We start from the raw sequence: 13,315 nt of genomic DNA on the forward strand, positions 1-13,315 counted from the left end.
CCTTGGGGGTCCCTTCCAACTCTACCATTCTACGATCCTGTCCCCTCGGGGCAACAGAAGCCCCGGCTGCCAAGTGCGGTGTGGGGAGGGGTGGGATAAGCGCTCCCCCCCCCCCCACACATACACTCCCCGCTCCGCTTGGCGAGGAAAGGAGAAGAGCTGTAATGAGCGCCTTCCTTCCTTCGCTCGCTCGCTCGCCCGCCTCCTCTTCTCGGGCGCCCGGAGCGGCGAAGCGCTGCTCGTAATGAGCCGCGGGCGCCGCGCCTGCCTCGGCATGGCTTCCTCGAGGATGCTCGGAGACATTAGGCTCCGTATAAATATCGTCATGATTGTTATGATGATTGTCACAGATGGGCTTTCATCCGGCTCGGCGCGCGGCGGGGGGAGCCTGTTGTGCCCGAGGCGCTCGAGGAAGGGCGGGGAGGGAAGGCAGGCAGGCAGGCAGGCGGCGAGAAGAGAGCCCAGCAGACTGGATTTTCGGCTTCTGGTTTGTAAGAAGCACCTGCTGGATCAGGACCCATGTAGCGCAGCCTCCTGTTCTCCCGGTGGCCAACCAGGTGCGCCAAAAGGAAGTCCCCGAGCAGGACCTGAGCGCAACAGCAGCTCTCCAGTGGTGTGGCCCCCACTCTCTGGCATTCAGGAGTAGACTGCCGCTGGGTATGGAGGCTCTGCTAGCGCAGTAGATCTCCCTGTGGCGAGTCTGGCAGCTGGGTCAGGCCAAAGGGGAAGAAGCATCGATCCTAGCCTCTTGTCCTCACCATGGCCAAATGACCCTAAGAAGCCAGGAATCGAGATAGACTGCCTCTGGACCTGAAGGTTCCATCGGAACAGCATCCTGCTCTGCCAGTGGCCACCCAGGGGCCCCGAAGGGAAGCCAGAGAACCTGAGCACAAGAGCGCTCTCCTCTCCTGCGGCTTCCAGCGACTGGGACGGGCCCCCACCGGCCTGATAAATTGAGAGGGTAGCAAATGCTACATTCACATTGTGCCAGTTACAGGTGGGTAGCCGTGTTGGTCTGCCATAGTCAAAACAAAATCGAAAATTCTTTCTAGTAGCACCTTAGAGACCAACTGAGTTTGTTCCTGGTATGAGCTTTCGTGTGCATGCACACTTCTTCAGATACACATCTGAAGAAGTGTGCATGCACACGAAAGCTCATACCAGGAACAAACTCAGTTGGTCTCTAAGGTGCTACTAGAAAGAATTCACATTGTGGCCACCTCAATGCACCTGGGTGGGTGTCCTTAAAGCCCCAGAGCTGTCCAAGGTCCTAAAACATTGCACAACGGCGTTTATGCGGAGGCCGTGCTGTTAAGTGGGGTGGAGCCCGATAAATAATTGAATGCACAATAAATTCGAATGCGCTCTCTTTTGACCTATTTCTATCCTTCCTGGCACCCGCATTCCTGCTTTTCTTGCCCGTGTCCCAAGGTGATTCCTTCATTGCAGGGGGTTGGACTAGATGACCCTCGGATCCCCTAACGGCCCTGCAATTTTATGGCTCTGTATGTGTTTTATTGTGAGGAAGCGAGAGAGCCACGCTGCACACGGCCAGGCTGCCAGTCCCACACGAGGCCCAGTGCCGGCAAGTGGTGAGAGAGAGAATTATGGGAGCGGGGGGCCGGAGGGCCTCCTTGGCACTGCCGATGAACCCACTTCTCCCCTCCCCCTCCCCCGGTTTCCTCCGCCACCTGATGCAGTCAGCTCTGCGCAAGTGGCAGGCTCCTGGCTCCCTGCACGGCGGGTTTTAATTTTGGCGCATTTCACACCGCGGGCTTCCCCGTAATTGTGCCTGGCGAGCCGGTTAATTTGATTCGCCAGCCTTCCCAAAAGAGACCCTCTTCAGAATGCCACCTGACTGGCAACGCGATTCAGAGTTGCCTTCTGGAGGGCTCCACACACACACACACACACACACAAGGTTTCTATCTTAGCCCATGGAATGGCAGTGTGTGCCATTGGTTAGGGAAATGCGTGCCGCTACTGCCCTCTGCCCTCAGTAGTAATGTATGGAAGTGAGAGCTGGACCACAAAGAAGACTGATCGCCGAACAATTGATGCTTTTGAATTATGGTGCTGGAGGAGACTCTTGAGAGTCCCATGGACTGCAAGATCATCAAACTTATCCATCCTTAAAGAAATCAGCCCTGAGTGCTCACTGGAAGGACAGATCCTGAAGTTGAGGCTCCAGTACTTTGGCCACCTCATGAGAAGAGAAGACTCCCTGGAAAAGACCCTGATGTTGGGAAAGATGGAGGACACAAGGAGAAGGGGACGACAGAGGATGAGATGGTTGGACAGTGTTCTCGAAGCTACTAACATGAGTTTGGCCAAACTGCGAGAGGCAGTGAAGGATAGGCGTGCCTGGCGTGCTCTGGTCCACGGGGTCACGAAGAGTCGGACACGACTGAACGACTGAACAACAAACTGCCCTCTGCAGGGTGGCTATGGAACTGCTCATATCTGGACCGTGAGACCTGCTCCCGGCTTCTGTTTTCTGTTTAGGTTTGTGACCCCCACTGCCTCCTGTGGAAGAGAGTTCCACAGTTTAACTCTGTGCTGCGTGAAGTATTTTCTGTTATCTCTCCAGAATCTCCCAGTGTTCAGCTTCCTTGGATGTCCACGAGGTCCAAAGTTAATGCGAAATGAAGGAAAACCTCTCTCTAGCCTAGAAAATCTCTTTCTATCATTTTATAATTATTTTTGGATCAGGCCATCCAGTCCAACACCCTGTTCTCACAGTAGCAGCCAAACAGACCCCCCCCCCCAAACAGGAGCCCAAGAAGAGGGCCTGGACACAAAAGCAGCCACTCTCCCCTACTTGCAATTCTCAGCAACTGGTATTATTCAGAGTATTTGCTGAAATGCAATAATACACACCATTCATGGCTAGTAGCCACTAGGGGTGCCAACTTGATTAAAACATTGGGGGGCCCAGGTAAGCCCCGCCCTGCATAATTGATCATATGATGTGGTATATGCACACCAGTGAGAGATTTTACTTTCTTGGTTTCCATGATCACTGCAGACGGTGACAGCAGTCACGAAATTAAAAGACGCCTGCTTCTTGGGAGGAAAGCAATGACAAACCTAGACAGCATCTTAAAAAGCAGAGATACCACCTTGCTGACAAAGGTCCGTATAGTTAAAGTTTGATTTTCCCAGTTGTGATGTATGGAAGTGAGAGCTGGACCATAAAGAAGGCTGATCGCCGAAGAATTGATGCTTTTGAATTCTGCTGCTGGAGGAGACTCTTGAGAGTCCCATGGACTGCAAGAAGATCAAACCTTTCCATTCTGAAGGAAATCAGCTCTGAGTGCTCATTGGAAGGACAGATCCTGAAGCTGAGGCTCCAAGACTTTGGCCACCTCATGAGAAGACTCCCTGGAAAAGACCCTGATGTTGGGAAAGATGGAGGGTACAAGGAGAAGGTGACGACAGAGGATGAGATGGTTGGACAGTGTTCTCGAAGCGACTGGCATGAGGGAGGCAGTGGGAGACAGGAGTGCCTGGCGTGCTCTGGTCCACAAGGTCACAAAGAGTCAGACACGACTAAACAACAACAACAATGCACACCATTTGAATGGCAATGCCCATCAACTGTGGGGCAGCCCCCTCAAATATTTATTGAGGGGCTGAAGACCTCTCGGCTCCTAGGCGTTGGCTCTCATCGCAGCCACTGCCGGCCTTTGACCTCCAGGAATCTGCCCAGTCCTCTTTTAATGCTACCCAGCTTGGGGACTTTATATAAAAGATGGAAGGAGTAAACACCTCCATTTCCCCAATAAATTCCGCGGATGGGGCCAAGCTCAGTGGCCAAGCACCTGGCATGTTGTGCAGAAGATCCCCGGTTCAATCCATCTCCAGGCTGGGCTGGGAGAAGCTCCCTGCCTGAATCCCTGAATGCTGCTGCCAGCCCATGTTGGCAACACTGAGCTAGATGGATGAGCTGATAGAAGGCAGCTTCCCACGATTTGCTCAGATGCCCACGCCAACACAGGAGGGTTGTGTGTGCATGTGCCCACACCATCTCTGAACTGTACTACACCATCAAAGCAAGGCAGTGTTGGAAAATCCAGGACAGGCAGAAGAGGGTTAATCTATGGAACTCGCTGCCACAGGAGGCAGGGATGGTAACCAACTTGGATGGCTCTAAAAGAGGATTGGACAAATTCAAAGGCAGTCATGCTCCTGAATACTAGAGCAATAAGACGCGCACCACCAGCTGGACTTCCAGGAGGCTGGAGAAGAGGCTGGCCATCGCTGCCCTCCTGCTGCCGCCAGTCTCCTCTGGAGTAAGGATGAGGGCAGCAAGCTGACTGTCATCTTTCTCTCCTCTCTGTGCTTTATTTAGGCAAAGCTCCTTGCAGCGCAGCAAGACCAGGGCCAGAAAATGGTTAGCTCTTGTTCTGGTTTGTATTTATGTAATGAAGCTAGATTATTTTGTTACATTGAATTTATTCTGTGTTTACCAAATCGTTGCTTTTTGTCATTTCTGAATTTACAGACCTGCTCTGTATTTTGAATATTTTGCATTTCCAACGCTCCGCATTTCAGTGTTTTGAATGTTTGCCGCAAGCCACTTTGGGCGCAGCTCGTTGTGCAAAATCAGCATGTAAGAAAACTTGATCCATCAATCAGTTGCTCGAAATCCCAGAAGGGGAGAGTTGCTCTTGCACTCGGGTCCTGCTCGGGGGCTTCCCCTATGGTTGGCCACTGTGAGAACAGGAGGCTGGGCTAGATGAGACACGGCCTGATTCAGCGGGTCCTTCTTATGAACTTATATTCAGTCGTGGGGTGGAAGCCTGCCAAATTCCCGTCCGCAGGCAGCAGATATCTCCAAAGGGCAGAGTGGTCTGGGGACTGTCGATTTGTCATTCTCGGTCCAGCGGCAAGCCGCATGCCGCGTCCCCGACACGAGCAGCCATTATTGCTTTTAATAAAACATACTTTATTTTAAGTGGCTGTTACTGCATTCATTAGTCTTGCTCGTTTCTTACCTCACTGCTCCGTGACAGCTGGACCTGGTGGCTGCCGGGGAGGGGGAGGCTTCTTTGAAACGGCCAGGGGGCAAAAGCCAAAGGGCAGCTCACACAAGGACACTGGGGGGAAGTGCGGACAGATGACCTCAGGGTGGCTCGGTTGTGAGCTGTTGCGGGAAAGTCTTTGTCGACTCTGAACTGGAGCACGAATATGGTGTAGAATTGGGGCTTAAAACACCCAAGCACTCTACTGAGGTGGTTGGAAGATTCAGGACAGATGGAAGCATAGTTAAACTGTGGAACTCCCTGCCACTAGAGGCTGCAGTGGCCAGCGACCTGGATGGCTTTAAAAGGGGATTCGACACATTCATGGAGGAGACGGTTATCAATGGCTACTAGCCAGGATGGCTTTGCACTGCCTTCATGGTCAGAGGCAGCAATGCTTCTCAAATACCACTTTCTGGAAGCCAAAGAATGCAGGAGTGCTGCTGCTGCACGTGGATCTAGATTCCAGCATCTGGTTGGCCACTGTGAGAACTGGATGCTCCATTAAATGGGTTTCTGGTCGGACCCAGAAGGCTCCTCTTATGAGGCAATGATGTGCTCTTAAACTGTGGCAGCTCTCAGAAACACCACACGATTCCTCTACAGGTGGGCAAAGTAGACATCACTGTCCCTGATCTGGGAGGTTCTATAAGTACACAAGGTGGGACTGCTGAATCTTCTCAACTGCCTGCCTAGTCCAGCCTCCTGTCCTCACAGTTGTCCAATGCCCCTAAGGTAGACTGCCTCTGGGCCTGGAGGCCCTATGAATAGAGCCCGGCTGCTGGAACAGGCCAAAGGGGGTCCATCTAGTTCAGTGCCCGGTTCTTACAGTGGCCAACCAGAAGCCTCTGTTTGGGAGCCAGCATGTAAGAGGCCTCTCCCCTCCAGTCATTCCAAGCAACCGCCTCCGAACGTGGTCCTGTGAGATGGTCAGCCTACCACAAACGTGGTTGCTGCCCACCCGTCCCCCATGTGGCTGTGTGAACAGGCCCTCACCTGCTGGCTCATCTTCTGTAGAGCGAACCTTTCCGACATCTCTCCCCCCCCCCATCCTTCCCTGGAGCAAATTATTCCTGCCTCACCTGTTAACTTAGTTCAACTGACACAGCTAATTCTCTAAAAATAACCCTCTGCTGGTCCGAGATCCATGTGAAGGAGGCGAGACAGGAAAGGCGAGGGAGCCTAGGAGGTCCACGTTCCCCAACACAAAGTGGGGGGAATGCGAGGATGGCATTCTGGAGCAGCTTTGCTCGAGGAGGAAACCAACAAAACAGGTTGAGGAGTTGATGTTGCTTTTTGGGACAGCTCCTTTGCCAGGCTGCCTGCGCGAGAAGCCAATTTCTCCGTGAAAGTGGGTGTGAGGTCTCATGAGTGCCAAATGTGTTCCTTTCTAAACTATATCGAGGGCTACCGGCTAGAACACGGGCCTTTTTTCTTTGTCACGCTTTTAAAAGTGTGGTTTATTTCATAGAATCCCAAAATTGCAGAATTGGAAGGGATCCCCAAGTGTCATCTAGTCCAGCCCTCTGCAATGCAGCAATCACAGCTACAGAATCCCAGCCAGGTGTTTAGTTGGAATCTCCTTCCTTGCATTTTGAATCCACTTGCTTGCCTCCTACTCCCTGGAGCAGCAGAAAACAAGCTGGCTCCATCTTCTGTGATTTAGCCTGAAAGTGAAAGCTCATTTCTGGTGAGAAGGCAGCCCCCCTGCTTGGCTGTTAATTGATTTACCAATGAATTAAAAAGTTAATTACATGTGCTGGGCAGTGGGAGAACACAAGGGCTGTGGCCAAACAATCTCCTCTTCTTGCCTTCCACCTGCACTACGAAAGCCAGGAGGATCATAAGAAGGAGCCTTAAAAATATCCTAAGTCACCGGTCCCACTTAGCTCAATACTGTCAGCACTGCCCGGCAGTAGCTCTTCAGGATTTGGGGCTCAAGGGTCTCTCCCAGTCCTACTTGGAGATGTTGCCTGGGATCAAACCTGCAACCTTCTGCATGCCAAGCAGATGCTCTGACCGCCAAGCTGTAGCCCTTCCTTTTATGCGAAAGTAAGATTCCAGTCCTCATGGTGTGCAAGAAAAGGCTGCTTTAAACAGAAATGCAGGAAGGTGCCATCTAGTGATTCTGGCCATCCCTGGCTGGCAGAGGCTCTCCAGGATCTCAGATTTTTAAAGAATCCCAGGAGTTTATCCCTTGCAGAGCTGTTGTTCCCAGGATCCCGAAAAACTACACTTCTCAAGATCCTTCCAGAGGGGATGTTAAGGATAATGGGATTTGCTGTGTATTTTTTGACATGGGGTTTTTCCTTTGGCCGTAGCTCTCTCATGTGATTAGCTGACTGTGAGTCACATGAGAGAGGCATTCCATTCCGTTGTGACTGTTATTCCAGCAACTGTTGTTTTTTAACTGCCTTCTCTGCTCTTCTCTCTGTGTGCATGAGGGAGAATGGCTGAGAGAGAGAGGTTTCTTCAGGATCCTGAGTGCCTGTCAGGGTATTCTGCCTGAAGTGAAGCAGACAGAGGAAGATCCCTAAATGTTAACAGGGAGAATCCTCTGCAGGAACAAAGTGAATAAGCATGAGATTGTAGGTATGTTCTCAGTTGTATGTTTATGAAAGGAAAGTTCTTTGAATGAGTCTGGAATGAGTCATGTCATATATATGTGTGTAAAGCTCCTTGATGTGACATGTGTGTATACACACAGAGAGAGACACACACACAAAAGGGGAGCCAAGGGATTTCAACGCAGTGTGTGAAAAGGGCGACCCAAATAATCAAAGGAATGGAGCCCCTCCCCTATGAGGAAAGATAGCAAAACTTGGGACATTTTGGTTTGGAGAAGAGGCAAGTAAGAGGAGACATGATAAAAGTTTATAAAATTGTGCCTGGCATGGAGAAAATGGATAGAGAGAAGTTTTCCTCCTCTCTCCTAACACTTGAACTGGTGGAAGAAGAAGAGTTTGGATTTGATATCCCGCTTTTCACTACCCGAAGGAGTCTCAAAGCGGCTAGCCTTCTCCTTTCCCTTCCTCCCCCACAACAAACTCTCTGTGAAGTGAGTGGGGCTGAGAGACTTCAGAGAAGTGTGACTAGCCCAAGGTCACCCAGCAGCTGCATGTGGAGGAGTGGAGACATGAACCCGGTTCCCCAGATTACCAGTCTACCGCTCTTAACCACTACACCACACTGGCTGGATGTTGGCAGATTCAAGATGGATAAAAGAAAGCCCTTTTTCACGCAGCACAGGGTTAAACTGTGGAACTCCCTCCCACTGGAGGCAGCGATGGCCACCAACCTGGGTGGCTTAAACAGAGGATTAGGCAAATTCACGGAGGAGGAGCCACAACGGCTCTCTGGGTCCCTCCAAAGAATCCCAGGAACTCTAGTCCACCCCTCCCAGAGCCGAGACCCCCAGCAGCCCTGACAAACTACACTTCCCAGGATCCTTCGGGGGGGGAGGAGAGAGGGGATCCGCGCGCTCTCGGGGTGGGGCGTGCGGGCGCGAGCGAAGCGGGCCTTGGGTGCTGCTTTCCGCCAGCGGCCGCCATGCCGCTCGCTGGCCACCAGAGAGCAGCAGTGAGCTTCCAGAGAACCCCTGCGCTTTCCAAAGGGAAGGTCAAAGTTTCTGCTCCGTCCAGGGTGGCTTAGGCCTTAGGGGGCAGGTCACAGGAGGAGTATTTATCCCCATCCCTGCCTCTTCCAAGCACCCTTCCTGGGGATTGGGGGGGGGGGATGCAGCCGCGTTGCCATGGAGACCAACGCCTGGGGCAAAGCAGACTAGAGGAGAAATCCAGAATTCTCCCCGCCACCCGCCAGCCAATAACCGGGGAAGCGAGACGAGGCGGCGAGACGGGGCGAGAGAGGGTCAGCCGCTTCAGAGAAGACGTCCCTTTGATGTTTCCTCTGGGGGGGGGGCGGGTTTGCGGAGAGTAGCGGGTGGGAGCCCAGAGGAACGTAGCGCACTGTTGCCTAGTGGTTAGAGCGCCGGGCTAGGACCCAGGAGTCCGGGGTTCAAATCCTCACTCACCATGAGTGAAGCTTGGGCAGGTCACTGCCTCTCAGCCTGACTTTGGGGTGGGGGGTGTTATGGGGATCAAATGGGGGGGGGAACCTTGCCTGGCACCTTGAGCTTCTTGGAGAAAAGGTGGGGCATGAATTATATGCCAGCCAACCAGCTAGGCGTGTGGTGGGCAGAACTTTGGGGTGGGTCCGTCCAAACGGAAACTCAGGGAAGGCCCAGCCCAGCAGCACATGGGAGGGCAGATGCAGGAATCTAGTGGTTTTTTTGTGGGGAGGGGTCCTCCACTAGTGGGCAGATTCCCTGTGGGAACAGTGTTGACTGGCATACTGGCCCTCTGCCAACATCAGGGCCTCGTTGGCATGGCTCAGATTTGTGGTAGCTTGTCGTACTGAACACCACAACGTGGGTGTGGGTGTGGGTGTGCAAGGGGGCGGGTGTCTTTCAACTCAAGGCCTGACTTGGAGGCGGCTCCTGACAAAAAAATACTAAAAACACAATACAACACCACATACTAAAAACTTCCCTGAACGGGGCTCCTTTCGGGTGTCTTTTAAAATTCTTCTAACTCTTTATCTCCTGGACATCTGGCTGCCAAGAAGACCCCCTGCCTGGTTCCCTGTAACTTCACTTCTTGCAGGGAGGGAGCCAGTAGAAGACCCTCGAAGGAGGACCTCAGTGTCCAAGCTGGGTGGTGGGGGTGGGTGGGTGGAGATGCTCCTTCAGAGATACCCACCTTTGGATGAGATTTCCCAGGTAAGGAGGTGGCCACAGGCTCTCTCTCTGTGTTGTTGCCTGTGGTAAGATGCCTTCAACCCTGCAAGGAGAGAAGGGGGGGGGCCCTTAAAATCTGGCCCTTTCCTCTCCCAGATGTGAGATACTCTGCACAGGCTCAATGATGCTCTCTCCATGCGTCACCCTCAAGGTGCAAACGAGGAAAGTGGGCCTCCAGGAGCTGCACGGTTCAGAGGGCAACTGGTCCCAGAACCAGGGAAGTCTCTTTGAGGTAAAAACCACGCAGCAAAGTACCGGAAAGGCTGTGCAGAAACCCCCCTGGGAGGTCAGAGAAAGAGAGAAAGAGAGAGAGAGAGAGAGAGAGAGAGAGAGAGAGAGAGAGAGAGAGAGAGAGAGAACTGCCTTTGCAAGGAAGGAAATAAACTTTGAATTGCCTTCAGCTGAGGTGGCTGGAGGAAACCTTTGTCTGTGCTGAATGTCTTAATTTTCTGCCTCCTTTGGCCTCTGGGGGTGATTCAGAGACGCCCATCATCACTAAACTTCTCAGACAGATTTCGGCAACCCAGATGGCGCCTGGACACCCGTCCCCAAATGATCCGGGGAACTCCTGTCTGAAAGCAACACAGGGCTCGAGAGCCAGATCCCGGGCGTCTTTTAAGTGTGTAGGGGGGAGACGACTTACTCCCAGGAAACTCAGGAATGTAACTATGGTTTCTCCCCCCCCAAAAAAGCTCACAAACCTTCTGATCAAATCACATCAAGGAGCTTTACTCTCAAGTAAATGGGCCTAGGAACCTGGACTTGAACCTCTATGTCTGGTTGCCACCTGCTCCAAGCAAGACAGTGCAGTGTAGTGGTTAGGGTGTTGAGCTAAGATCTGGGATAGACCCAGGTCCAAATGGCCATGAAGCTCACTGTGGTGACTTTGGGTCAGTCTCACCTACCTCACAGGGCTGTTGAGAGGATAAAACGGGGGGGGGGGGGAGCCTGTAGGCCACCTTGAGCTGCTTGGAGAAAAAAGGTGGAGTAGTCCTGTAATAAACAAACATCAAGAAGGTATTTGCTCTCAAGTTCTTCTTTGGCGATCCCTCCCTTGTAGCCAAGTAAGATTGTCCTCCATAAACCAATTCTGGATCCTTGACCCTTGAAATGTAGGCCTGGTTTTCTTGCTTTGCTAGGATTCCTTCCTGCCAGTCATCAGACTGATCCTCAGCTGATCTGCACAGGGAGCGCTTTGTGCCCAGAGAATTGGACATGCCCCACACTCCCTGCTGGCCAACATTCAGGCTTACTCGGGAGTAGCTGCCATTGAGATCCATAGGATTTCCTCCCACCCAGGAAGGCAGCTTCCCATGCTCCTGTCCAAACCAGCCCCATGAGGACTAGAATGTTACTGTATTTCTTTAGAAGAAAGGGGCACCGCCAGCGCCCCCTGAAGCCCAGGCCAGCGGCTGCCAGCCCAAGTCGACCACCCCACAGGCTGAATGCACCACCCCTCAGCTCCTGACGTTCTTGCCTTTGCCATCCAACCACATGGCCCTTAGGTCATTCTCACATCTGGAGGGCGCAGGGTTGGAGAACGCCGCCGTCCCCAACAGCCCCATCTGTAAGGCCTCCGCCTGAGGAGACTTTACACGGGAGTAAATCCGGATCGGGGGTGGGCCTCCCCTCCCGGGCCGTGTCCACACGTGCCAGAACTTTGCCCAAGTTGGCTGGAGAAGCGGGTTGAGCGTCGCCTCCTCCGCCTGCTCCTCCCCCCGGAGGCCAATCCGGAGCGCCTCTCTCCCTTCCCCCGGCGCTGCCTGCTTCCCTCTCTCCTCCTCCCTCCATCCCAAAGTGGTTCCCGGCGCGCTCCTTCTTCCCCTCCCTCCCTTTCTGTCTCCCTCCCTCCCTCCCTCTCTCCTCCTTCCTCCGCCTCCCTCCGCCTTTTGTGCTACAAGGAGAGGCGCCGGAGCCGGAGCGGAGCGGGTCCCCCGCCGGACTTGCTGGTGGCGACGGTGCTGCTGGGCGGACGACGGAGCCCCGAGCTAGCGACGGACCCCGGCCGGCCCTCCGGGAGCGATGCTGGTCCTGGCCGTGCTGTGGGTCTTCACGGGAGCCGACGCCGCTTTCGCCCAAGGTAAATCCGGAGCCGAATTCGGAGCGGAGAGAGACTTTTCTCTCGCTTGTTTTGCGCCTCGACGGCAGCGCTGAGAAACGCAGAACCGAGACTGGGTTGTTTCGTTCATTGGGCGCTGGGGAGAGGCGAGATTTTCCGCTCCCCTCCTGGAGAAAAAAAACTTGGAGCTGGGGAGAGATTTAGGAAAAGTGTGGAGCTGATCCCAGGACACCCCCAGAAAGGAGAGAGTCGTTCCCACGGGTTGTTGTTTTTTTGGGGGGGTCTGGATTTGCAATGCTAATCGTGGAAAGGGGGTGCAGTCTGATTGAAATGGGGGGATGAGCTTCCTTGCTTCCGAGGAGGGGAGTTTGGTGGGGGGGGCGGGCGGAAGGAATGAGAGTCGCTCCTGGCCCCGCTTCGGATTTGCAACGGGTGTAAACAGGAGAGGAAACTCCGCTGAAGCTGATGGTTTTTTGGGCGGAGAGGTATTTTAAAAACTGGGGGCCCGATTCTGCGGCCGGGGCGGGAGCTAAAAGAGCGTTTAAAGGATCCGGGGGAAAGAGGATCGGCCTGTTTGGAGCCCTCCGCGAGGGAGAAGTTAGCTGTATGAAGCCCCCACCCCCACCCCCCAAAAAAGTAGGATCGGGATCAGAGCGGTGGATCGGTCCTCTAGGCTCGTACACCGTGGCCGAGGAAGGCGGCGGATCCAGCCACGTTTTCTTCCGATTCTCCTCGCCTCCTGCTTTGTGGGATTCGCTCCCAAGCAATCTGCAGCCTTAGAAAGATCGCGTTACTCGCGAGGAAGGAGCCTTGAACTCTGCGTGACTGCGGGGTGGTGGTGGAGGAGGAGATGATACTGACTCGCGAGTAACCTCCACCCGGAAAGAGAGACAAGCCAGCAGCCCTCCCCACCCACCCACCCCCAAAACAAAGCCCATCTCCCTTCTTCCATCTAACACCCGCCCCACATTTGGTTTGGTTTGGAAGCCAAACTCTGGGTTTTTTGGGCTGATGTGGGGAAAAAGTTAAGGCCGAAAGGGTTTAAAAGGGTTTCATTTGCGCGGGGGGGGCGGGCGGGTGGTGGCAGAAGGAGAGATGGAAAAAGTGAAAGTGACTCGATCAGGGCGCGCGCGTGGGGGGAGATGTTTGAGGGATCCCAGTGGGAGGAGGGAAATGTTTTTTTCCTCCCCCCTTTTCGTTTTTGGAGCCTGCAGGAAAGTTAAAAACATGTAAGGGGGAGGAGATGTTAAGTGGGGGGAGGAAGGGTGGGAGAGGAGAGGGGGAGGGGGAATAGGTTGGGATGGGGGGATTTCCCATGCACACAAGCCTCCCCCCCCCGCCCCCGCCTCCCAATCCAGCCTGAGGGGGAGAATTCTTTCCAAGGCGCACGCCGGAAAAGATTTGGGCCTGGGGGGCGCTGTTGGTGTGGGATGG

The 13,315-nt window shown here is 53.7% G+C and overlaps 1 protein-coding gene across 1 annotated transcript in view; it reads left to right on the forward strand.

Annotated features, from left to right (window-relative positions):
• The first annotated feature begins 11,753 nt into the window (after nt 1–11,753).
• The window catches only part of KIRREL1 (kirre like nephrin family adhesion molecule 1), a 97,990-nt gene continuing 96,428 nt past the window's right edge, over nt 11,754–13,315 (forward strand). The window contains exon 1 of the mRNA XM_033174563.1: nt 11,754–11,902. Within this exon, the coding sequence (XP_033030454.1) occupies nt 11,845–11,902 (58 nt within the window). The 5' untranslated portion in view covers nt 11,754–11,844. The remainder of the gene's footprint in view (nt 11,903–13,315) is intronic.

The sequence above is a fragment of the Lacerta agilis genome, chromosome 17 (assembly GCF_009819535.1).
Source record: "Lacerta agilis isolate rLacAgi1 chromosome 17, rLacAgi1.pri, whole genome shotgun sequence".
Classification (NCBI taxonomy): domain Eukaryota; kingdom Metazoa; phylum Chordata; class Lepidosauria; order Squamata; family Lacertidae; genus Lacerta; species Lacerta agilis.